Below are 27,590 nucleotides of genomic sequence, written 5' to 3' on the forward strand. Positions count from 1 at the left end.
TATCATGCGGATTCTTTGAGGCTTATCCCATCGCCTTAAGCTCACTTCATCTATTTGACTGTTTTCTTACTAGCATAGAAAATGCTGCATTGCTTCTTAAAATTTTGCACAAATTCTATAAAATGGATCTGCAATGGCTAAATCTAATTTGGTTACCTTACATGTCAACTTTGTGTTGGTAGGCACTAGATATGATTTGTTGTTGGATAGAAAATCCACATTCAGATGCCTTCAAGCAACATCTTCCAAGGATCTATGATTATTTATGGCTTGCGGAAGATGGCATGAAGGCACAGGTACTATCTAGTCATGCGTTGTGCAATAATTGCACCACACTCTATTTTCTCAATGTTTAAAATGTGAATTATAATTATAATAAAAAACCTTTGGCTAGGAATAATAAATATTTATTTTGGCTGACCCTTCTATTGCCAGCAAACTGTCTATTGGTGAAAGTTTGTGTCCCATTAAAAAGTTACAATATCAACCTATCCGTTTTCTTCACAATCTCTAAATTTAAACAAACCTACTTTATATCTTTTACAAAATAAACTAATTTTTAAATTGATGAAAATCTAGAAATTCGAGTAATACTTGAAAAGTTTAGCAAGTGATTGACTACTACAAAAAAGCACATCATGCCGGTTGAAAAATGGTATCAGTGCCAGTTTTCAACCGACTCTTTACTCGGCACTGATAGTCGACTACTATCAGTGCCGCTTCGTCAGCTGGCACTATTGCCATTTTCACAAAATAAAAACAAAAAATTGGTGGCGGAGGAAGCGGCATCCAAGCCGGCTCGGAAAAAGTTGCCTCGGATGCAGCTCCCACTATCGCTCCTGTCGTTGCAGGAGATAAGGTAGAGAAAGAGAGCGGACGAGCACCTATGCTAAGAGATAAACCCAACACCGATCAAATACGAGAGAGCTCAGACCGAGCTAAAATCTTGTTCAATAAAAATTCAGGTCCGCTATGTTTAAGTGCCAATTGAGGCTACAACCAACACCGATGGTCACATCCAAAATCCCATTCAATAAAAATTTCGGATCCAGCTATGCTTCAATGCCAGTTGGTATATGAAACTTGGCACTGATAGTAACTATCAATGCCGATTCGTGGCTAGAACCAGTACTAAATTATTAGTGCTGGTTCCAGCCAAGAACTGGCACTGATAATAACTATTAGTGCCAGTTCTAAACGGCTCTGTCGTTATTCGCGCGCGGTAGTTTAAGAACCATCACTGATACGTCTTCAGTCGTGGTTATTGTTGAACCAGCACTAATAGGACGCTACATATATGGTATTCTGTAGTAGTGCATGTTATCTTTCATTTTCTTTTCATGTTTATTCTGACATTTTTATGATAACATTACTAAATTGATAAGTAATATTTAACATGGAAGATGTGTTCCACTGTCATATATGTAAACAAATTCAGCCATAAAAGTTTCAAGTACAACTTCAAAATATTACAAGAGATTATCACTATCTAATAACCCTCTCGAATTTTTCGGACCCTCGGTTTCTCGTTCTATACATGAATCGGAGCTAAAGATTAACCTATCCACAAATCCTCTCGTGTGGCCTTATTTGCTTGTACTTGCATCAGATAAGGATTTCCTTGGGTTCAGTTGCTATAGCCTCGCACGCTTGGATTTTTATTGGGCTCCACGTGTCCTCCTCCAAAGTGCTCTAGGAGGCCCTGCTATAGTCGGATTAGGAATTAACACTACCATCATAATCTTCCAAAACCTTAAAGGAATTAGACGAGTCAGTTTTTTCAGCAAATTGTACTCCTACAAGAATGTGCTCCAGGCAAGCTCCACCTTGTTTGGTTCCCATCTCTGTGTCACTCCACTGTAGGTTCTCATGCACATCACCACAAGTACCATGTTTGTACCTGAGCTAGACTCTCCGATCCACCTGATGAATACTTTGTTGTGTAGTTTGGTTAGCAACTCCACCTTGTCCTACAGCCGTCCATGTATAGGTTTGTACTGCCTTCAGGCTCCACCTTCCCATGGGTACTGTGTGGTTGGTTCCACCGCGGGCCCTCCTAAAAACTCCCACGTTCGCCTTTGCAACTGCTAGAATTTGCTACTGTATTTGTAACATCGGACATTACCGCGTGTGAAATTTCAGTACGTGCCATCGATGAAGTGGTTTAGTCCCCTAGCTAGGTTTTTTTTAATCAAATCTCCCATCAGGTGCTCCACCTTTTAGATAATTTCCATAGAATCAGATAGTATTCATGATTATCTTTTTCCTTTGGAAGTAACTTGATTCATCTGGTTTTGGGATTGAGCCATGGCAATTCGCGAGCAACGATGTCCATGACGACCATGGTTACCTATCGTCTAAGGGTTCTGTTCTCAAGACAGTGGGTGGCACTTCATTTCGTATACACAGCAGTATTTATTTGATTTTTGGAGGCCATTTGACGTGTTATTCAAGTTCTTAATTTGTATTTCTAAAAAAACAACTTGTTCTGTTCCTTTAAGAAGCATTTAACAAAGTTTCTCTATAATAGGTGTATGATGGTTGTCAAAGCTGGGAGATAGCTTTCATTGTCCAAGCCTATTGCTCAACAGACCTTGTAAATGAGTTTGCTCCAACACTCCGGAAAGCTCATGAATTCATAAAAAGCTCACAGGTTCAATTTCTCTATCTTTTGTTCTTATGTATTGTAAAATAAAACAATAATTGCATAGCAAACTTTGATGTGTACTCTTACATAGGTTCGTGAAAACCATTCTGATTACGAAGCTTATTACCGCCATAGATCGAAAGGTTCATGGACACTTTCCACAGCAGATAACGGATGGTCTGTATCTGATTGTACTGCAGAAGCACTTAAGGTCAAAACAAGTTACTTCTGATATTTCTCTTTCTCTAGAAAATATGGAAATATTCTTCCCTGGTAAAAGCATATGTGATATACTATGACATAATAACAGAGTAGTTTTTCAGCCAATGTCAATCAAAAAGTAGTATGTTACGGTTTCGAAATGTTCCAGAATAAGTAAATGAATGTTGGACGCGATAGGACATGTTCATTAGAGTACTCACATGCATAACGAACACAGTTGGCCTTCATTTTTCTTTTTTGTACTACATATATTTCCATTTTTTCACACAAATTTACATGTGCACACATATGCAACCATGTCCAGAATTCATGAGTTATATGAAATTTTTTCGTGTGTTCAAATGTGCAAGTATTTATAATGCCTCCATATATCACTAAGTGCTTGTTGAAATTTTCTTCCATTAACAACTCAGTTTGTTTTCTTTAGGCATTGTTGTTGTTATCAAAGATTTCTCCAAATCTTGTCGGAGATCCCATAGAAGGACAAAGATTGCATGATGCAGTGGATTGCTTACTTTCTTATGTGGTACAACTCTGTTTTAGATCATTAGTTACGTTCTTATATTTTGTTTTCTGCATTTATGGGCTGTTATTTATGGAAGATGGCATAATCTAGCTCACTCCTACTAGCCCCCATGCTTGCAACCTCTTCCCCAGTCAGTATCGCTATTTCTCCATTTCAAAATGATTTCATTCACAAATGCCAACCCATTTGCCATCTTGGATGGGTCTGCACGGAAAATATATATAGTGCCATAACACCAACAATAACATAGCACCATGAAACTAATAATAATATAGTAGCCTATAGGTTATGTCCCCTCTGAGAGACAACCCCAGTGCTTTGTTGTAGTTGATATTATACTTGTACTCCTTCTCAATTTCTCTGATTATGGACCCTAGTTCGTAGTTCAGGTTGTTCACAATCTGAGCGTATATCACATTGGCAACAAAGGTTGAGGTGATGTTCTTATGGTTGGGCTCAAATTCATCTGGTGTGCAAGTGTGGTCCACTACAATCGACACCAACCAATATTCAACCCAATTCCTCTTAAAGCCGTGCACCCACAACAAGCAACTCTCATTAACGTATTTGACGTCATATTTCTTCTTGCTTTACTTGAGAACATAAAACTGCTATCGAAGTGATGTCGTCCATTGAGTCACAGCATCCTTAATGGTCCGACTAGTAGGATACCTAGCCTCCTCAGTCACCTTATTTTGCATATACTCCAAGAGCATCTGATTCCCCTCATTCACCACAAGGTTGCTAAAGTTGGGATTGTTCTAGTCCGTGAGAATAGGAATATCTTTCTCATCATCCAACATGTTATACTCAGGAGCTTCGTCTGCCTCAAGATTATCCCGCTCCAAGTGTTCAATTAGAGAAGAGATTTGTCCGCCCTCATCCGCCTCACCGGTTGTCTCAGTCGGATCATTCGATGAACGTGCAGCATCTGGATCACCACCCTCATTACCCTCCTCCTCATCGTACTCTTTCTCATCACCCTCCACCTCCATGTACCACCACCCTGCATCTCCCCAACTCCCTTCTTATTCTTTCATTGTACAAGCAACATAGGTGGCCAACCTCTTTCCACTACATCTTGCAGGTACATCCTCCATACTTATTTTTTTGAGTGGGTATACCTCCCAATACACACTATCTCTTATATGATTACCCACAACGCTAATAGTCATCTCTTGAACCTCAGGGTCTAATTTGAAACCCTGCATCAACCAGTCATATAATTGTCTGACACTCTTCTACATAGGTCTCGAAATACCCTTGTCCATTGAATCAAAGACCAGCAGTACTACCCATTCCGGACCATATAATATTTCACTGTCCCCATAAAAAATTCTAAACTACCACTTATCTGATATACTTACTAACCATCGACATAAAACCCTAACATTATTCTGACAGAACATAAAAAATATGTAAAACTACATCTACTATAATGCAACATTCATTAAAAACATGGCACAACAGTTAATATACATTGCAACAAAATATCCCCGAGTTGCTACATCAAACACCTCTAAATCTTACGTCTATTACATAAGTTATGTCTACACTATGTCTAAATCCTACATCTAATACCTAACCTATGTCTAAATATTACACCTAATTTATAAAATATCCGTACAAATATGATCTAATTGCTAAACTATGTCTAACCCTATTTCTAAATCTAGATCTACATTCTAACCTACGTATAGTGGTTATCCTACTGGGTTTGAAAAAAACTCTAGATCTAACCTCTAACGAAGCTAAAATTCTAGCACTAGTGACAATCCTACTGGGTTTGTAGAAAAAACAGACCAAAAAAATAGACCTTCTTCCTCCGCCAGGGCTTTGCCTCCAATTTCCTCTCCCTCCCCTCCCCTCTCCTCTCTCTCTCAGCGCTCTCCTCCCTGTGTCTTGGCTCGGCTGAGTGAAAATGATGTGCTGATGTCGGATGGAGCGGTGAGACTGCATTATATACCCAAAAGGTCTCGTCCAAACAACGAACCACACCTTTTGGGTGAGCCCGTTCGGGATGCTGCGAGAGAGATCTCGTCTGTTTACTGAGCGAGAGCAAGATCTCGCTAGACTTCGGCCCCTATCCCTCTAAGGTTTGATGAACCCATACCCTAGCAAAAACCTGTTTGAGATGCCAGGCTGAGCCTTGACCCGTAGGCCAAATTTCTAGCTAGGCCAAGGCAAGATTCAACTAGTTATGGGCCTCAGTTTCCAGAACATATCAAATTTTCTCGTGTCTACTGTTAGTGCTCTGTTGAGCTTCTTGTGGAGTGAATGGTTGTCATGAGGTAGTAAGTTTGATGCTGCCATAAGAATCCATTATATCCTTTATTTAATGCTATGTTTCCGTAACTTGTGTTATGAACATATAGAGTTAAAAGGTATAACTATTGTACAGAGGACAATAAGAGGCCTGTCTTGAAGGGACTTTTGTCACTGGAAAGGAAGTTGTATTGTACTGTATAATGGTAGGGGTTTACTTTTGGATTGAGCAGAGACTATTTTGTCATTCTTGCTTGAGTGATAATGGATATAGTGATAACCCTTTTATAAGGTCAACATGATTTGACTCACAAGAAACAACACAAGTCTACAAGAATTATCCCTAAACCATGGAACATCACTACATGAAAAAAGCATATCAGTGACAAGTGGTAACCATCATTAGTGAGAGGTGAAGCACCCGTCACCTTGAATGCGCCACTGATAAGAGGTCATTAGTGATAGATCGTAGCTACAACCCATCACTAATGACTGAACATAAGTAACGGGTCGTAACAGTGACCCATCATATATAACTGATGAACATTTTCGCGTTTTTGGACAAGAAAAAAGTCAAAAAATATATGTTTTCCATCTGAGAGCCATCCTAACGCAGGCCCATCACCATGGATCCCTTGCTATTTTTCACACTATTTTTATACTCTGCGTTCTGTGGGAATCGAACCCGCGACCTCGCCCTTGAGCGTGTAGCCACCATAGCACTTCTGCTACTACGTAGTTGTGACACAAACTGGATATTTATACTTTTAACCTTCTTTGCTGAAGGTCATTAGTGACAAGTCAAAACTGTTACCTGTCACTTATGGCTGAATAGTGACGGGTCAAGATTACGACCCATCACTAATGACCGATGATTAGTGATGGATCGTAATCTTGACCTATCACTAATGATTGATTTCGCCAAATTTACATATAAAATTTTTCTTCATCCAAATTTACATATAAATTTTTTCTTGCATCCAACTTTGTACAAATATTTTATAAATTTCTGAATATCTCATGCAAATGATTGCAATTTGATAGGTGACCGGAGTGTTTTTGATAAAACGGGTATAACTTTTGCATACGGACTCTGATTTCAAAGTTTTTTTGACTCTACGGACACTAGTTTGGAAAAAATTTTAGACCAAATTCGGCTTGGAAGATTGAGTTCTCGCCCCTTGAAATTTTTGCATCATTTTTGGAACGTATGTTTGTGTCCATATCTATCACCCTTTACATCAAACTTGAGCAGCAATGGTTCCTGTTCTAGTCCTGGTGAGGTAAGAAAAATAAGAGAAAAATAAAAAAATATTTGTGAAAGTTGAAGCAATCAGAAAATTCTTGTAACAAAAGAATGGAAAGGAATACTCACATACTGCACACATGTAACTAAAAGCTCTCTCTATCCATAAATGCATGCCGTTTAAAACATCGACAACTTAAAGCTTAATTTGATGCTCCTTTTCTACAATAGTGAAAAAGCATGTTGGCTTTTTTGCCATAGCTTAAGTAATGTACATTTCTTTTTTCTTTTCCTACTCCTGTTACAGAAAAAGCATTGTCAGTTAAAAAACCCAGAAAATTTGAATCAATCTTATTGTTCAACGATTCGACATCATTCTTAAAGAAAAATAGAAGCCTAAGTTTTCTTAAACTTCAAATTGTGGCACATCACTAATGATTGGTCTAGAATAACCTGCAATTAATAAGTTGGTCATTAGTGATGGGTTATAACTTGACATGTCACTAATATCATCAGTGACTAGCAACTTTATGATCCGTCACCGATGACCAGTCATTAGTGGTGGATCATAGTTTGGTCCTGACCTGAGGCTACATAAATGACAGATCATAACAGAATCCATCACTAAAGGTTTTTAGTGACGGATATCTCTTTTGTTTTTCACGTAGTGCATATCAACACTGAAATAATCCCAACTAGTAAGAAAACTGATGATTCTTACATCTGATTTGCATATAATATTGGACCAATGCTTTTGGCTTGAAGTGAGAGTGACTATTACATTACCACATGTACATTAGTACCCTGGTGCCATAGTACCAAACAATACAGCTGCATTATCCGCTACACAACACAATTGCTCGTGTATATATTTCTCAACTTACTGAAACTGTTCCTTTTTTGTATAATGATTTGACCCTGTTTTTATGTTCTCAAAACAATTTAGTGTTGTGCTTCACATTTAAGGTTATTGATCACACTTTTTTCCATTGAAGAACAATGATGGCACCTTTTCTACATACGAGTGTAAGAGAACCACACCTTTGTTGGAGGTGAGTATTTTAAGGTGTTTTTTTGTTGTCTGGAAAGAATGTTCTCTAACTTCCATGTTGGAAAAAAAAATTGAATCTGGTCAATTATTAAGCACAATCAGTGAAGTTTTTAGAAATAGGAAGATTGCTACTGTCATTCTAGACCACACATGGAATCAGCTAGGTCTTGCCATTATATTCAACTCTGTAAATAAGGAAATTAGCACATTTGTAACTAATTCCTTGACTACTATTACAAATTATTTATTTGGGAAGACAAATATAACAGCGAGAGACAAGTACAATCAGCAACTTATTTGATCAGATTCCAACAGTGCATGGGTGTGCTTGTTGTGTAAAATTATTCATAATTATCCAACTGCTATTCTTGTTTTAAATGCCATTTCTGACGGCACACTGACCTGGACTTTGTTCGCAATAGGTTCTCAACCCTTCTGAGAGTTTTCTGAACATTGTTGTCGACTATCCGTAAGAAATGAAAATATCTTCTTACTTGATGAAAATAAAATTTATTTGCTTTTTCAATAGTACAAGGGAACTAATTCGTCATCTTCAACCATTTGATAGATCTGTTGAATGCACATCATCAGTGCTACAAGCTCTGATTATGTTCAGAGAGCTTTATCCAGGATACCACGAAGAAGAGATAGGAAAATGCATTAAAAATGCATCCAAATTTATTGAGAAGGAACAACGTAAAGATGGATCATGGTCTCTATCTTGTTTGATATATGCAAATTATTCAAACTTTTAATGTATTGATTCAATAACTAGATTCTTATGATCTAATAGGTTTGGCACGTGGGGTATATGTTTCACGTATGGGACATTCTTCGCGGTAAAAGGGTTAGCTGCTGCTGGAAGAACTTACGAAAATAGTTCTTCCATCAGGAAAGCATGCAGCTTTCTGTTGTCAAAGCAGCTAACTACAGGTGGATGGGGAGAGACTTATCTTTCCAGTGAAACAGAGGTAACTGCTACTTCTACGTATGTAACCATATGGAGGGTTTTGTCACGTCATGTTTGATTTGTATATTTGTTCACTTAATATGCCCTGAGCAATGTTGGAATCTGGTCATCTTAATGGCTGCAACCTACTAGGTGATTGTCTTCAGCAGTCGTCGTTTCCAACAAGAGCAAATTGCACTTTGCACCACGTAAAGTGCACCTTGTTTCGCTTTGCGCCAGATTTAGCACACACTTTCATTTTACACCAGGTTTTGTAAAAATAATCTTCACTTTGCACTATATCATTATGAAACCTTCACTTTGCACTACGTTACATTATGAAACCTATAGAGAACTGATGAAATTTCATATAACCTAAATGATACCTCGTGAAACATGGTCGAAGTTCCCGAAATCTCATGAGACTTTACTCGTACTTCATGAGGTTTCACTCTGATTTCAGAACAAACCAGGTGCAAAGTGAAACTTATTTTGACTTACCCTGGTGCAAAGTAAAACAAGATGGGCTCTACGTGGTGCAAAGTGCAATTTACTCTTGCAAACAACTAGTACTGTAAAGCGATGAAATCCTGGAAGAGTAAGGGAATTAGGTATAAAACCATAATTTGGGTAGTGGTCTCTTGATGGTCACAGCTGATTTCTGGTTCTTTCGTTGCCACCTTTTCTTGGATTTTTTTTTTCGTTTTTTCAGATCTTAACTTTTGTATCATATATCTAACATGTATAGACATCATGCCTACAGTTTGATTACTGCTGGTTTTTTCCGACCTTATATAGCTGTGTCATCACGCTGTACATCCATACTAGTATTCCCTGGGTAGAGATTAGTTGCGTGGTGCGTACTCAAGCAAGATTGGATAATTCCCTATCTTGGACATGGCTGTCCATTTAACATTACACAATAGTTCAACGATAGCAGATTTACTATACCTCTAAAATTCTTCTTTTAAATGATTGATACATAACAAATATGATTATTTCAATTTCAATGAATTCTATTATGGTATCCCATGTAATGTTTGGCAGGTGTACGTGGATGCTGGTATTCCTCATGTAGTGAATACTGCTTGGGCAATGTTGACTTTAATTTATGCTGGGCAGGTATATATTTTGTATATTGTTACGTTAAAATTGTCACTAATATAGTACTCCCTTTGGCCACAACAGATTTGTGCAGTCAAGATATTTAAATTTGACCATCAATAGCTTTTTTAATATTTTGATTGAAGTTTAATAAATGGTGTAGCTATATTTTTTTTGGAAATTAGTTTCAAAATACTTTAACTTGCTATATTTTGCATATATTTTGTACTACTGATTAGTGGTCAAAATAATGTATTAGTCACCTTGTCGATGTCCAAAGTGACACTCTTTCATGGCCAGAGGGAGTATTTTAAAAACTATTGTGACATCTGCCTATTTTTTCATGTTGTCAGGTGGAACGAGATCCAACACCACTATATCTTGCTGCAAAAGAATTGATCAATATGCAACTAGACTCGGGCGAATTTCCCCAACAAGTAAGCTTTCATTTTCTTTTTGGGCCTATAGAATGATTGAACTTGGGTCTCATGAATTTGTTGGTTTCATTTCTTCCAGCAGAAGGTTTATCATTAAATACTCATTTCATGCCTTTTTATTTGACAAATTTTTATCTATTTTTCATGATCTCCAACATAAGACTTTGACAATTAGTTTTTCAACCTTGATGAATGTCTCCTAATAAAGTTACAACATTATGAAAATTCTTTATTGGCATATCTAAAAATGACTTTTCATATACCGATTCTAGACACTTACAAACACATTGACGATCATCAAAGGAGAACCGACTGATAGCTCAGTTGGTAGAGCCTCCAGCTAAAAAGTTGTCCACACGGGCTTGAACCTGGATGCTCGCAAAAAGTAGGTACCTCCCTGAGAATTGGTTTCATCAAGTTTTCTAGCCAGCCAGGGTTTGTTACTCCCCTCCTTGAAGACGAAGCTAGAGGGATCTCTTCTCCCTAAGGTTGAGCTTTTTAATATTGATGGCCAAAGTAAGAAAGGTTGTTGGTATAGACTTTTAGAAGTGAAATTTTAAAAAGAATGAATGGAGTAACAGTTGAAGTAGAACCCCCAAAACGTAGAGCAGAGCAAAACCAGGTCATAAACCCAGTTTATTTCGTGCCAAAAAAAAACTAAGCAGGCCCAATGCAATTGGGCTGTCAGGCCTGTCTTTTTTTTTGGGGGGCGGGGGGCACGGCTGGACTGGGCCCTTCTTGGTCATATGTTCTTCTGCCCAGGCTCAGCCCGAAATAGCAATCTGGCTTGCTATTGTACCAAGAATCCTACCATATCATCCATATTATAAATGCTAACAAGGGACACATATTAGTCAAAACTTCTTTTTATGCACAATCATGGATAGGTTGAAGTTGTCCTTTATCCATGTGCCAGCTGTCTTCTTGCCATATAACTTGTGCATTAATGCATTTATTAGTCTTCGAAATGTAGACACCAATGATTCATTGTTTCTGAAATCTAACCAGCAATCCTGCCTCAATACAACATATGTTATATATGCCTCTGATGGTTGAACTCCAGCTATTTTACTGGAATTTGTCCTTCGAATGCAGGAACACGTTGGATGCTTTAACTGTTCCATATACTTCAATTACGGCAACTACCGCAACTTGTACCCTATTTGGGCTCTTGGGGAATTTCGCCGGTGCCTCCTTGGAGTTAAGAAGTGAACTCCCCTGCTCCTAGATGCAACTAAGAGTAACTGAATCTATAAACAGCACATGCAACCGTGTATGTTGCAAAAGTTCCATATGCAACCTGCTCTAGTCTCATTCATAAATGTTTAAGCATTTTGTGCCCACGGCACTTGCATGTTCAGAAACCACTCAGGCGTAAGCCAAGAAACTGATACAAAAAAAGACAATTTTTTTATGCCACTGAGAACGCCTAATCCCAGAAATGCCACTGGAAATGACCATATTCCTTTAGTGCCACGGTTGTTAAATTTTATCGCTAACGATGATGCCATTGTTGACTACTTTCTTGTAGTTAAACCGTGACGTACGTACGAAAACACCATTTACCCTTGACCCACATGTCATCTGTTCTTCTACCTCTTCAGCTCTCCACCCCTCATGGCCAGGTTTTGAGGAAAAAGAGAAGAAACACAGCTGGCTCGCCACGAGTAGGGTAGTGTTTGGTTGGTTGAACGAAGTTAAATGAGATGAGATCGTTCTGGATGGGATGGGATTGGACGGAATGATTCTGGATGAGGTGGTATAAGTAGGTTATTTGATTAGATATATAGGATAGTATGAGAATATGTTTGGTTGGTTGTATGAAACGAGACGACTTGGTACAAGATTCTGTTGAGTGGGTTGATTTTGGATGTGCTGTATAGGATGGTAAAAATATATATATAAATGGAGAAATATAAAAGAACTCACTTTTTCACATTATAACCTAAGGCTATAAATAATTTTAGAAATTAGTTTATCACATAGGAAGAATATTAGTAATTTTTTCCAGATTTTTGAGAATTTATTTGAGACCCTAAAACATTACGTGAGAAAAAGTTATTAGTGACGAGTGATAATCAGCATTAGTGACAGGTCCCGTACATATCACTCTTATCGTGTTACTAATGATAGATCATTAGTGGCGGGTCATAACCGTGACTCGTCACTAATGATCAGTCATTAGTGACGGATTGTAACCATGATCTATCATTATTGACTGAACATTAGTGACGAGTTGTAATCTTGACCCGTCACTAATAACCGATTAACATTTTTCGTATTTTTTGGACATAAAAAATTCAAAAAAAATATTTTTTTTCACCGAGCCATCCTAACGTAGGCCCATCCCATATGCCTCACAAGCCACGCTTTTTTCACATTGTTTTCAAGTTTGCGTTCTATAGGAATCGAACCCGTGACCTCCTTCTCGTGTGTGTAGCTGTGATAGAAATTGGATATTTTATACTTTTAACCTTCTTTGCTGAAGTTCATTAGTGACGTGTCGTAACCATGACCCATCACTAATTACTAATTTTGCCAAATTTCGTCGAGTGTTATAATTTGATAGGTGACCCAGAGTGTATTCGGTAAAACGGGTATAACTTTTGCATACTAACTCTGATTTTGACGTTTTTAACTTTACGGACATCTAAAAAAGTTACATCCATTTCTCCCACACTTCGTCGAGTTTAGAGAATTTTTCGAGGCCAAAAACGACTTGACACATTGAGTTCTCGCCCTCAGAAGTTTCTGCATCATTTTTGAAATGCACGTTTATGTCCATAGCTGCCACACCTTACATCAAACTTGAGTAGAAATGTACAATGGTTCCTATTCTAGTGTTGTTGAGGTGAGAAAAAAATAAGAGATAAAAAATAAAAAAATATTTGTGACCGTCATTAGTGACTGGAGTTGGTCATAAGTGATAGATTACAAGTTGGCATATCACTAATGACTGACATAAGATGATCTATCACTAATAAGTGGATCATTAGTAACGGGTTAAATTATGAATTATCACTAATGACTGGTCTAGAACGACCCGTCACTGATAACCTTATCATTAGTGACATGTCACAACTTGACCTGTCACTAATGACTAGCCGAAGACGACTCATCGCTGATGATCTTATCACTAGTGACGGGTCACAATTTGACCCATCACTAATGACTGATCTAGGACGACCCATCACTGATGATCTTATCATTGATGACGGGTCACAACTTAACTTATCACTATTATCATCATTGACGGGTCATGTTACAACCCGTCACTAATAACCACTCATCAGTAATGGGTCTATATGTGGTCCTGATTAGAAAGAACATTAGTGACACATCCTTATTAGACCCGTCACTAATAGGACATTAGTGACGCGTGTTGGCAGCCGTCACTAATAGGATATTAGTAGCGCGTGTTGAGCAGCCGCCACTAATATGGTGTCTACTTTTTTAGTTTCTTACGTAGTGAAAGTTGTTAAAAGTTATAAAAGCAGTTTTTTTTGGAGAATTTTAGTTTCAATTGTACATGGGCTTTTTATGTGAATTCAATTAAAATAGGTTACACATGGATTATAAAATATGTACAAAATTTTAATAATTTTTTGAGCAACATAAGACCACTATATTGATTTTTGGAGCATCAGATGAACACGTAAAAAAATGCGTACTGCTTGCACGGATGAGTTCGTCCTGGACGGAGTGTGGTTCAGCCGATTTCGGCGAACCACTCATTCCTGGTCTCAGCCGAATATACCTGGAATCTATATCGATTGGTCCTGCACAGGTTAGTTCAGTTAAACGATCCAAACACGGGATAAGCTCATTCATATTCAGGACAGGATGGTACAGGTACTAGTTCGTTCAATGATCCAAGCACTGTCTAGGGCTCTTGCAGGACAGCTGCAAGGCAGGCTGGATTGACACCGGCAGAAACACTTCTACTCGAGCTGGTGGAAAGAGGCTTCCTCAACAAACAGATTCAATCAAAACCACATCCTCATCCTTAGTGAGCACATCCTCCTCCTTCAGCCGACGCATGAGGTGGCGACCCCAGATGTGGGTAGCATCAACCAACAGATCTGATCAAAACCACATCCTCATCCTTAGTGAGCACATCCTCCTTTAGCTGACGCACGAGATGGTTAGGAAAGTCACACAGCCACCGTGCAAGCTGGCCACGCTGACAGGGTGGGAGTGCAAGGGGCGCCTCCACCAACCTGGTTGTGCACAAGGTGGGATGACGGGACTAGCCTGAGCAACACGACATCATTCCTGATCTGGGCAAAGAGGGCAGGGGGTGTGGTGTCGTTGGTCTCGCCATGCCCTGTGACTCGGTGGTGTTGTTGACGCCAAGGCATCTGGGGGAGCCACAGGTAAGGATGATTCTGTTATAGATAAAGTTGTGGTCCTGGTTAGAGCTATAGATAGAATTGGTTTGAATTGTAACCAAGAACATCTATTGTAGATATAGTTGGATTCAAACACAGTTGAAGCCTATTATCGCATATGATCAGGACACCATTCGAATCGACTAGAGTTGTAATCTGTGGGAGGTGCAGCCTCGAGAGAGGTGAGAATGCTTCGCATAAGTTAGACTCTTTTACATAGCACCAAGGCCAACTGCTCTAAATCTATCTATGACGAGCATCAATTCATCCTCTAGCCGCATTCCTCTCACTGAAAAATTCACCCTCTCCTCTCACCGGTCTGACCATGCCGTTTGTGCTTGGTCATCCTATCACAGAGAAATTTACCATGGCCAATCATGCACTGTGAAAGGCTCAAGTGCTCCTTGTTGTGCTATGCGGGGCGCATACTCTCAAAAGTTTTTTGGACGGCACCACCGCCCCTCTAAGGAGATTGACATTCATGAAGGAGATCAAATAGTCAAAGGACCGAACCCTGCATACACGCAGTGGATCACTCTAGACCAACAATTCCTCAGCTATCTTCTGTCCTCTATTTCGCATGAAGTTCTAATACAAGTTGTTGCTATGAGAATCTCAGCACTGGTGTGGAAGGCCATTGAGGATGTGTTTTCTTCGCAAACTCGTGCGCAATCTGTCAACACGCACATAGTGTTGGCTACATCACAAAAAGGCAACATGACTATTGAAGAATATGTTAGGAAGATGCGGGCTCTAGGAGATCATATGGCAGCAGCTAGCTGCCCTTTGGGTGATGAAGAGATGGTCTCGTACATCCTTACTAATCTCGATGTCAACTACAACTCGATCGTGTCAGCCATCATGGCACAAGTTGAACTAGTTTCAATCAATGAATTGTATGCCCAACTCCTAAGCTTTGAAGCATAGATGGATCTTCTCAAAAGAATTTCTCAGTCCCAATTGTTTGCCAACATTGCATCTCGCCGTGGTCGTGGCGGATGTGGGCGCAGCCAGGGATGTGGCCATGGCAATTATTCCAATAGTGCTAGGTACAACAACAATAACAGTAGCATCATCAACCATGGCAGCAACCTACGTCAACCCAAGTGTCAATTGTGCTATAAAAGTGGGAACACGACAGCAAATTTCTAAAATCATTTTGATCCTAATTTTGTTCCTGATGAAAGGAGTGCAGGATTTGCAACAAATTCCTATGGATTACATACAAATTGGTGCACAGACATAGGCACCACCGACAGCATTCCTAGTGAGTTGGATAAGCTAGTAATCCATTGCATGTACATTGGCAAGTACCAGATAAAAAAAAACGAGTGGTGCAGGTATGAATATTAATCAAATTGGTCATGCTATTGTTCACACCCCTAGTTGTAATATTTATCTAAAGAATATTCTTCAAAGTACCTCAAGCTGCAAAGAAAGTTGTCTCTGTTCATTATCTTGCAGCTAAAAACTCAGCTTTCTTAGAATTTCAACTTGATTTTTTCTTGATCAATGATCAGGTGTCGAAGAAAATTGTCCTTCAAGGCAAGTGTGAAGGTGGCATGTACCCACTTGCCACAAACCCAACCGAGTCCAAACAGCAGATGCTAGGTGACAGCAAACCTTCTTCCGACAGCTAGCACAGTCGTCTAGGGCATCCTTCGCTTCCTATTGTTCAGGGAGTCATTAGTGAAATAATCTTCCTTACTCCAGTAAGTGTAATGTAGAGTCAATTTGTGATGATTTTTAACAAGCTAAGAGTCACCATCTACCATATTCAAAGTCATCCAATGTGTCTAGTGTTCATTTAGAACTTCTGTTCTCTGATGTATGGGGTCTTACAGCTTATTTGATTGGAAGAAAAAATATTATGTCAGTTTTATTGATGATTACAATAATTTTACTTGAATATATTTCCTCAAACACAAATTAGAAGTCTTCTAGAAATTTCGTGTGTTCCAAAGTCTAGTGGAACATTTGTTTAGCTGGAAAATATTTCCATGCAAACAGATTGGGTGGAGAATATGAGAAGCTTAATTCTTTATTTCAAAAAGTTAGGATCACTCATCTTGTTTTGTGTCCTCACTCGTATAAACAGAATGGATCTATTGAACGAAAGCACCACCACATTGTAGAGGTTGGTCTTTCTCTCCTTGCTTATTCATCAATGCTCATAAAATTTTAGAATCAAGCTTTCCTTGCAGCCACTTATTTCATTAATCGTACACCAAGCAAAATTATCCAATATTCTACACCTTTAGAACAACTGTTCCATTAAAAACCCAATTATTCACTTTTTCGTATTTTTGGATGTACTTGTTGGCATAATCTCCCGCCCCTATAATTCTTGAGAGCTTCAATTTCGGTTCAAGAGGTGTGCTTTTCTTGGAAACAACAACTTCCATAAAGTTTCAAAGTGCCTTGATACAGCACTGGCCGTGTCTATATTTCTTAAGACGTTGTCTTTGCTGAAAATATTTTCCCATTTGCTCAGTTAAATCCTAATGCAGGTGCTCTTCTTAGATTCAAAATCCTTCTCCTACCCTCAGATTTTTTTTTGAACGCGCATGAGAGATTCCCGGATACTCACTAAGAAGAAGGTGCGAGTCTCGACTGCAGGCCAGTGTAGCGAGAACTTGCTCAGCTAGCCATTGGCACCGCGAGACACTCGAACCTACCCTCACATTCCTTGAGCCCATCTGATTCTACCACTAGGGTGTACAATTAAATGATCATCTGGTCAATATTCCTTGTACAGAAAAAAAGAAAACTGGTCAATATTCCTACGGATAATGCTAATAATATTGCAAACAGTGGCCGTTGTTCCTGCAGCCTGTACGGTAGCGAATTTCAGGTACACATCATTATGGCGATCATGGAGTTGGAGGTGCATCAGCTTCGGGATTCCGTGACTGACTCAGCGGATGCGGGTATCCCGGTTCTTTCTTTGCGCGCATCGGCTCCGGGTCCGTGACTGACTCGGAGGACGCTGGTGCTCCAGTCTGATCTCTGCGACAAGGTGCTCTGACCGATACTTTAAAGTAGGAATGGAAACGGATCGAATATGTATGGAATCGAATTTGAATAGTACGATTTATCATATTTTAATTCGAATGCGAATACGGATTCGGATATCCTCGAATACGAATCGGATAGTTCGAATACGAATCCGCATTCGAATATCTACTCGATCTTCGAAATTCAGATCAAAAATTTAATTTTTTGAAAAATTTTGACTAAAATTTGATAAAATTCGACTGAAATTTGTTCTAATTTGATTGGGCCGGAATTTTAGAAATTTTGTTCAAAATTCATGTTGAAAATTTAAATTTTTGATCAAATTTAACTGAAATTTGATGAAATTTGACTAAAATTTGTTCCAATTTAATTGGGTTGGAATTTCGTTCATATATGAAATTTCTAAAACTTTAGAAAAATTTGATTCCCTTGTTGGCGGATACGGATACAAATCGGATATATCTCGAATTCGGATATCCACATTTGAATCCGAATCTCGAAAACGAATTCGGATATATCCATTTTAGTATCCATTTCAGAAACGAATACGGATACGGATATCCATATTCGTATTTTAACGGATACGAAATCAGATAATTCGAATTTCCTACCATCCATTTCCACCCCTACTTCAAAGGACGTTTGGCATGAAGCCTCTGGGGAACACGCGCCTGACGATGGTACTGTGGCCTAGCTAGGGCGCTTGGACAGCCAGGGGTCACGTGTCCGTGGAAATGGAAGAATTGAATACTCTACTTTCAATATTTATATTCATATATTAATACAAACAAAAATTTGAATATCTTCTAATGTGAATACAAATCAGATAGTTCAAATCTGAATCCGTATCTAAATATTTACACAGTTCAACTCAATATGAATTTCCTAAAATTCAATCCAGATGAACGAAATTTCTAGTGCTCAATCATGGAAAGCACCAGCCGATTTTATGAATTTTGGGCAAATCACTGTATCAAAGTTATTTGAGATCGACAAAGTAGAATTTTTAGGCAAAATCGACAAAATATTTTAAAACTAGTAAAATAGATAAAGAAACAAATGACAAATAGGGTACATACAAGAATAGCTCAAGTCATGATAGACTAAAATTAAAGTTCCCGAGCTATTGCCAAGAAGTTGACAGATAATCAAAGAGACCCATAAAGGCCCTCATGAGCCTGGCAAATAAAAGAATAGTAAAGTGCTGTGCATTACAACAAAATCTCAAATTGTAACGAGATTCAAAACATGCACTCAATCTCTAATTTAGTTCTCAAACAAGTAGCAAATCAACTAATCATCATCAGCACATTCACTTCGCCATCGTGTTCTCACAAAGGAGTTTACATTGATAACCTTTCAGATAATCTTTAACAATTCCCAATTTCTTCAGATAAGCAAATGTAAAAGATGTACTTCAGATTCAAAATTTCAGCCAAACAGGGTGGCAAAGTGAGTGGTGGACCATCCGTTGTCAGGAAAATCTTTTGTTTTTGGCACTACGTAAGAAATCATCAAAGGAGACACGTTATTAGTGACGGTTCCTCAGTATGCATCAGTAATACACTATTAGTGACGGGTCTAATGACGACCTATTAGTAATGTATGGCCTGGGCCGGGATGCAATCACAACCCGTCACTAATGAGGGATCATTAGTGACGGCGAGCGAATGGCCCGTCAAGGACTCCCGCTAGGCGGTGATATCGATGATTATCTTAGGGATGTAAACATATTAGGATTGAATGATGACTACGTGGATTTCGTGGAGAATGTGGATCAAATAGTGTGTGATGCTGAGGGGCACGACGAGTATAGTGATGGTGAGTTTGCCAAATTGAGGGAACTCGTGCGAGACTTGAAGATACCATTTTATCCTGGCTGTAACGAGAAATATATGATGTTGTTTGTGGTCCTTACGCTTCTACCATTGAAGGCAACCCATCTTTGGTCTGATAGGAGTTTCAAAGTATTGTTGCATCTGCTAAAGGACATGCTACTAGAGGGGAACAAGGTGCCTATCGGAGGATGAACTCCACAAGCGGGAATCCAGAGGGACCCCTTTGAGATTCGGCCAGGGAGATGATTCTGAATCTACCTCGTACGTGAAATAAATGGGAGTAAATGAGATACAGGTGGGACGGATGATCGAATGCTAGAGGAAGTAAGTGCTCTAGGGATTTTAGACAGGTTTGGGCCGCACGGAGCGTAATACCCTACTTCTGTGTGAATGCTATAAATGCTCTGGAAGTACCTCTCTAAGGATCTCTTGTGTTACAAGGATGTTTGTCTAAGTCTAAAGCTTCGTTAGCTTGTCTCAGTCCTGAGGAAGCCGTTGTCTTCTAAACCTGTGCTTGATCTGCAGCAAGTTCGATCTCGAAGGACTCGATCTATATGGACTCGATATATCAAGCTTGGTCAGCCTCTCCTCGTCGTCAGGGTGCGCCCCCTCATTTTATACCATCAGGGGGGGGCTTGGCGCGAGTTCCAAGGCGCCATAAATGGAAAGCAACCATCATGGGCTGCAGTTTGATGTTACGGGGGGGGTTGAAAATGCACCCCCGTCCGGTCCTGTCGTCATCATTCCGCTTTTCAGCGGGTGCAGCAGGGAGGGCCCACCGGGCAGCCACCGAGCAACCCCGCGTGCCCGCCTGGTCAGAGCGAGCCTGTCATGGCAGAGCGGCAGGCGATATGCCTCGAGCCCTGCGAAGTTATCCTGAGGCGCGCCGGATGACATGCGATGGGACCCGCGCATTAAATGTCCCACGCCTCCTACCTGGCAGTGGCAGGGACTGAAAGCAAGCATGGGGGAGTGGTTGGAAGTGACTGACCACGCGCCCTCTTAAAAACAGCATCGGGCCTCTCACCAATTGACACCTCACCACTGAGCCCCTGTGGAACCACCGGCGAAGGACTTCTCAGGCCCTCAGGAACTTTGAACGCTCGGGGGCTACTGTTCACTGACCCGAGCACTCTCTCCCGGAAATGCCATTTTCTTGGTCCTCGGGGAACTCTGGTACTCGGGGATCACTGTTCATGACCCCGAGCGCCCTCTCTCGGAACTGTGACTGCTAGGGTCATTGGGGAACCCGGCTACTCGGGGACCACTGTTCATGGCCCTGAGCGTCCTCTCCCGGAACTTGTACTTCTCGGATCATCGGGGAACTCGGGTACTCGGGGACCACTGTTCATGGCCCCGAGCACCCTCTCCAGGAACTTGGTCTTCTTGGGTCATCGGGGAACTCGGGTACTCGGGAACCACTGTTCATGGCCCCGAGCACCCTCTCCTGGAACTTGGTCTTCTCGGACCTCGGGGAAAAGTCCCCGAGGGAAGGCGCCACGTGGCACTCTACTGTCCTGACCTCAGTACTCGGGGACCCCTGGTTCGCATGTCACCGACAGTGCCCATGACCGTCTACGACGCGAAGAAGATAATTTTTCCTTTGGGATTGGAGGTTGAAAAATACATGCATGTATGGAGGATTGTGTCCTGTTTCATGGAGAGTATACAGACCTGGATCAATGTCCTATTTGTGAAACCCATCAATACAAGCGTAGAAATGATGGTGGCGACGTGGAGGAAGGTAGCAAGAGAAAAGGGCCTCCTAGAAAGGTAATGTGGTATTTCCCTATAATTCCCTGGTTGAAGCGTTTGTTCGAGAACAAAAAAGAGTCCCAATTGTTGTGGTGGCACAAGGAGGGTCATAAGAACGACACAATGATACGGCACCCCGCAGATTCAGCTCAGTAGCGAACCATTGGTTCCACATTTGGGTGGTTGGCTGAAGAATTAAGAAATATTAGGTTTACTATGAGCACAGATGGCTGGAATCCATTCAGTAACATGAGTACCTCACATAGCACTTTGTTTGCATCGTAGATCTGCAATGGCACAGTTCATGGCAATCATGAGGTGGTAGGATGGGGTTGTCCCTATGGCGACTTTGACAGTGCGAATGCTTGGCATTGACATTAGCTGGGTGGACTTCTTCTTCTTCGTTGCTGTGAATGCCCCTCTGTGAATCCTGTATATGTTGTGAACCACGTTGTCCATTCTGTTCTTCTTGATGAAAATTTCTCCATTGTTGTTCGTCACAATAGATTTATTTTCATCAACTACAAGACATGCTTGAACATGCATTTCTTGCTAAACCATGGTTGGTGGTTTGGTAGCAACGTAGTCTAGTTCTAGCTCATGCATGATCTAGTCAAGGTGCAACCAGATCCAGATGACTACAAGTTGCTCATTGAAGATGATACTTGGGTTGACATTGTGGTGAAACGCAAGAGGCTGAGATGATGTCTATCATCTCATCTTTTTGAAAGACGGCATCTAACGACCTAAGTTTGTTCATCACTTTTCATCTTTCTAGAAGATAGTGTCGCCACGATGTCAATCATTTCATCTTTGGAAGACGGCATCAATCGATCAATATTGTATAGCTAGGGATTCGGTTTATCTAGCAAGATTTATGTTTTATGAACAATGTGTGATGTGCATCTATGTGATGTTCTTAACCTTTGTGATATGTAAATGGATGTGTTTTGCGTTATGAACAATGTGTGATCAATGTATTTAATTTGTGAATCATGAAGGATGTATCTATGTGACACTTTCCCCCTATAAGTAAATTTGCTTCCTGGCTGCGCAACTAGGAAGCAAATTTGCTTATGGGGGGGGGGGTCACATAGACGGATTTTTTTATAAACTCCGTCTGTGATAATTAACACAGATAAGTTTAATAAAAATTGTCTTTGACTCCAACTACAAACACGGGTTTCAACAAAACCCTCCTGTGATCCTTATTACACACATAAGGTTTTCTAGAAAATTCATCTGTGTGTAACTCTATGCCAGATGGTTTTGAATCATCTGCAACAAGGTCAATATCACATACACTTTTGTAAAGATTAAACCTATAACCATTTTTGATAGGGTTTAAAATCCATCTGTAATAACCTATTCTGAGGTAGTGGGCCCTTCCCTGTAGCACCTGGGGGTTTCAAGTTCCTCTAATCGCAATCGATACTTTCAACAAGTGGATTGAAATTGAGCCAGTTAATAAGATCACCTAATTAGAAGCCAAGAAGTTCATCATGAAAAGCATCATAACAAGGTTTGGCATCTTGAGTAGGATTGTCACCGACAACGGACCTCAGTTCTCAAGTAGGACCATCATTGATTACTACGAGGGACTAGGCACTACGATTTTCTTTGCGTCAGTAGCACATTCACAGAGCAATGGACAATTTGAGCAAATCAATGGTCTAGTGCTAGAAGGAATAAAGACCTGTGTCTTCAGCCGCTTATCCACCTATGCTAAATCCTGGACGTCTGAATTGCCTAATGTAGTCTAGGCACTCCGGACAACATCCAGCAGGGCGACAGGTGAAATGCCTTTCCTACTAGTTTACGGGGCTGACACCATGCTACCCTGTGAACTGAAGATGAAATCTCACTGCGTCGAGCTGTACGCCGACAAGGATGAAATCTCCAGAAGACAGAATAACATCAACATTTTAGAAGAATAAAGGATTCAAGTGCTAATACATTTGGCAAAGTACGAGCACGGTCTCTAGCGCTACTATGACTAGAATGTCCGAATGAGAAACCTACAACATGGGGATCTAATTCTACGACTCGTTCAAAGCCAGAAAAATAGCAACAAGCTATCTCCGAAGTGGGAGGGTCCTTATACGGTTGTTGAATCCAATCGTCCTGGGTCGTATTGGTTAGCAATTGAAGATAGAAAAGTCCTTAAAAACTCTTGGAATATCAACCATATTCATAAGTTCTATGTGTAAGTATTTCAGATATATTTTGTAATAGTAGTTGTCATATTACCCTAGAAGTTGAGAATCTTTTTTCCACCCTTTCCATTTGACCTTGCAGCTCAATGCCCAACAATGAGATAAGCCGCTATTTGGGTATCTATGCCTACGACTGTCTATTCCAGAACACTTCCCATGCAACCAGTTGGGGGCTTAACAGGTACTTGGTATTGGAAGTTAAAATACAATGTCGTGCATGCCTCAAAATGATTTCTAACGAGAAGAGATGATGCTTTAAAAGCACAACTGTAGGGATTGTGAAGTTCCTTATTGAGTCCTCGAGTGCCTAGAAACTATGATGCTTTTCACTCAAGTTGGACCTAAGGTAATCCACAATGTACATCCCAACAAGTGGCTACAAACTTCTTGAATTGATCAAAAGAAAAGGCATAAGGGGCTAAAGAAGATAGGTTCACACATGCCTTATGTATCATGCACTCATGGAGTCCCACATTCACATATAGGCATTTTAGTTGAAAGAAGAGACTTCATTAACGAGATTTTGAGTTCTATTTTACATATAACTGATATGCTAAGGAAACTATACAAAAGAAGGTCCAAAAGAATCCCTAAGTCCTAGCCTGACGCTGTGCAGGGAGAGGAAACAAAAGACCCTAAAATAAGAGCCTATGCCTAAGGTTACTCCCCCGGAGCAGCTGATGTAGTAGTTGGCCGCTCCACCATCGTCTTCATCATTGTCACTCGGGGATTAGGACAAAGTGGAACCCTTGGCCTTCCCCTTCTTCTCCTCAACTGAGGCTCTTCCTCCCATCTCTCTTCCTCCAAGAGATCTCAGCCCACCTCTTCCTGGCTTGGAGATGAGGGCTCAGTGTTCGGAGCCTCACCGCATTGCTCCACTTCAACAACGATGGAACCATTGGATTCTACTTATTCATCTCCTCATCATCAGAGGAGATATTAATGACCTCAACAACAGAGTTGGACTCGACTGGAGAAGGAGGTGGTGCTGGAGGGGGAGACTTTGGTGGTGCAGGGAGAGGCCCTAATGGTGATGGAACCCTAACCCGAACCTCCAGGGAGTTAGATGATGATGAGGGCTCCATGGTCGGGTTTGGAGACTAAAGCAGATGACTTGGGGTAACAAATGTTCACCACCCAGGGCTTAAAAAGGTATCCACACTGTGGAGTGGCCATGACTCTCCGTCTTCAGATATAGTACGGCGGGATTGGCCACATAATGACTCACAGTAAACCAAGCGTCTGCCAAAAGTCAAATCACCTCCACTCAGTGAGCTTGCGCAGACAAGGAGGCACTTGATGGTTCTTCGACTACTTCGATAATGGTTCTAACTACAACTCGGAGTCACGACTTCCTACGCCAAGTCTTGTTGCATTCAATGCTCAGAATATCTTTAGACGCATGTCGGAGCAGTTGGAACAATACGCTAGGGAGAATGACACACTACTTTGCCGGATGAGCACAATTTACAAACATCATCATGATCCATTGCCAGGGAAAGATTCCCTTTACCACTATGTAAAATCTCCACTGCGATGGTTCAAATTTCAAACCTGGTCAGTGATGAGTATTTTCTCCTCATCCTTTCAAAACAATGGGATGATATCTCTCGAATGACTCAGAATTCCTATTTGGATGGAATACCTTCTCAGGGGCTCTCATGAGTACCAAGAGGTATTCGAAATCCCGATTATATGACCTGAAAACTCCAAGATCTCAGTTAGAAGTACCATCCTATTTGGGGACCTGAGTAACAACTCGAAGATGTAGTCGGTCAAAATCTTTATCTTTACTAACTAAGCTTTTGGTTCGTCAAAGCCTCATTTCACATACTGATGGGGGGATTCACGATGGGTAGTATAAAACTACCGTATCCAGATCACTTAGCGTTCTTATATTCTTGGGGCTTGGATATCTCATAAATAGGGAAATTTAAGGATGACAAGGAAGGAGTCTAGAGATCACAGGATGACCCCCATATATATGGAGAGCTAGGGGACCTGTGGAGGACATGTCCATTGAGATCCATTCAAGCCATTCAAGTCTATAGAAGCCTCAAGCTCTTGAGCCTTTGGTACTTCTGCTCTACATCAGCCATCCACCAAGACCATAGGCAAGGACCCTGTGACTAGGTTTAGATTTGCCTAGACTAGCCAAAGCCCCCCTTGTAAATAGTCTCAAAGATCAATACGAGATAAACATGACATAGGAATGAACCTATATAAATCTCTATATGTGACGTGTGATTCGACTATAGGAAGTATCATTTACTTCATTCACAAGTTCGTAAGATCTGCAGTTCACAAATCGTCAACATTTTCTAGGCATGGATGTATGCTCTGAGAATACAGGAAACCCAAGGGGATCTAAATACATATAGGATACTAATATATGGTATTTTTATACTACCCATTGTCAGTGCCACCCCTAACCTATCAACTATATCGTCATTTCAAATGCACCACATTAACGCATCTCTCCTATGCTTAATTGCTATTGTAGTCATGATTGCTGCCCTATAGAACTTCCTTGTAGCTTCCGTGACACCTTCCTGTCATAGAGGATGCTAGATGCTTGACGCCATTTCTATGACTCGGATCTTCATCAATATCACCAGCACTCTATAACATTGATCCCAAATATCAAAAGAAACCCTTTGAATTATCTTTCAAAAAATATTGAAAGATACTACAATGCATCACACAATTAGCTGCATTATCAGTGTACTTATTCATCTCATGTGGCATTATGTGGTTTTGTTATGAAGTGAAATTTTCTTTTCTATTTTGCGATCAAACGAAGTGAAGATTTGAATTAGGTGTAAATTCTTTTCATATTGTAGCATCTATTTTGCGTGCTGCAACTCCTTTTGAATTTTGAATTTCTTACTCAAATTGTTGTTGAGCTCTCTTACGAGTCATAACTCACAAATAAGTATCAACTCTAAGTTTTGCCATTGAAAGGTATTGGAGATGCGCTAGATATCAGATGAATCTATTGATGAAACATTAATTGAAAAGTGATTGTTAAGTATGTTGGGAGGAAAACCATTTACTCTGTACAAACAGTTAAGCCCACTCCCAATGCTAGTTTCTTAGACATTAATTAGGTGTACACCTAAGCAAAAAGATGATGTCACAAATAATTTAAAGATGAAAGAGGAGTTTGATTCTTATTAAAGAAACTAGCACTTTGAGCAATCCTAGGTGATTGTGAGACAATAAATTGCTTTGGGAAAGACCTTAAGAAACTAGTAAGACACATGCATCCATTGGAAGCTTATTTCTTAACATCAGTTTCTTACTCTCTCTTCTCTTAGACATCACCTAAGAAACAAAGCATTGAGAGTGAGATTCTTCATGAACAATACATTTACTTCTGTACATAATTTATTGTACCTTGATACGCTAACAAATATATTCTCTATGCATTTAACACTAATATATCTTTAGTGAATGTGAATACTTTTGAGTAGCATGTGCGCATAACTTTCCTATGCAATTTTTCCACAAGTCTTGATATTCGCAAATGCTTATTTAGTATACAAGAGATTAGTGCAATTACAACCACAGAAGAATTTTCCCTTTTCCTATGTTTTAAGTCATATAAAATCACATCTACAATTAAACGTGACACTATTCAAGATTTCAGCATGTTCAATCCTTGCCTTGATAATTTTTACATTTCTTATCACAGCACCTCCATCCATTGCACTAATCTCTTAAAACAGAAGCCAATTCTTATATGGCACTGAAGCAAATATTCCATTCATTCAAGTAAAAATAACCCATCCATCCATGTCATTCCGCATTTACTGGTAAAAATGAAAGTTGCACAGAAATTCATTTGCTATCTTGCAATTTTCAAATGTGAAAAAGATAACTAATCTAAGTAAATTACTTAAGGAAGTGGGAAGTGAAAAGC

General features: G+C 40.0%; 1 protein-coding gene and 1 non-coding gene across 2 annotated transcripts in view; both read left to right on the forward strand.

Moving 5' to 3' along the window:
• The window catches only part of LOC133930304 (achilleol B synthase-like), a 37,776-nt gene extending 25,749 nt beyond the window's left edge, over positions 1–12,027 (forward strand). Inside the window, exons 8-18 of the mRNA XM_062376933.1 lie at positions 183–296; positions 2,531–2,653; positions 2,739–2,858; positions 3,297–3,395; positions 7,902–7,958; positions 8,380–8,426; positions 8,526–8,669; positions 8,751–8,928; positions 9,954–10,028; positions 10,364–10,447; positions 11,543–12,027. Coding sequence (XP_062232917.1) covers positions 183–296; positions 2,531–2,653; positions 2,739–2,858; positions 3,297–3,395; positions 7,902–7,958; positions 8,380–8,426; positions 8,526–8,669; positions 8,751–8,928; positions 9,954–10,028; positions 10,364–10,447; positions 11,543–11,659 — 1,158 coding nt within the window. The 3' untranslated portion in view covers positions 11,660–12,027. The remainder of the gene's footprint in view (positions 1–182; positions 297–2,530; positions 2,654–2,738; positions 2,859–3,296; positions 3,396–7,901; positions 7,959–8,379; positions 8,427–8,525; positions 8,670–8,750; positions 8,929–9,953; positions 10,029–10,363; positions 10,448–11,542) is intronic.
• A 3,594-nt stretch (positions 12,028–15,621) lies between these two features.
• LOC133883776 (small nucleolar RNA Z247) lies at positions 15,622–15,760 on the forward strand. The gene has a single exon (XR_009902985.1). It is a non-coding gene; the product is annotated as a small nucleolar RNA Z247 (small nucleolar RNA).
• The last annotated feature ends 11,830 nt before the right edge of the window (positions 15,761–27,590 follow it).

This window comes from Phragmites australis, chromosome 10, assembly GCF_958298935.1.
Source record: "Phragmites australis chromosome 10, lpPhrAust1.1, whole genome shotgun sequence".
NCBI lineage: Eukaryota > Viridiplantae > Streptophyta > Magnoliopsida > Poales > Poaceae > Phragmites > Phragmites australis.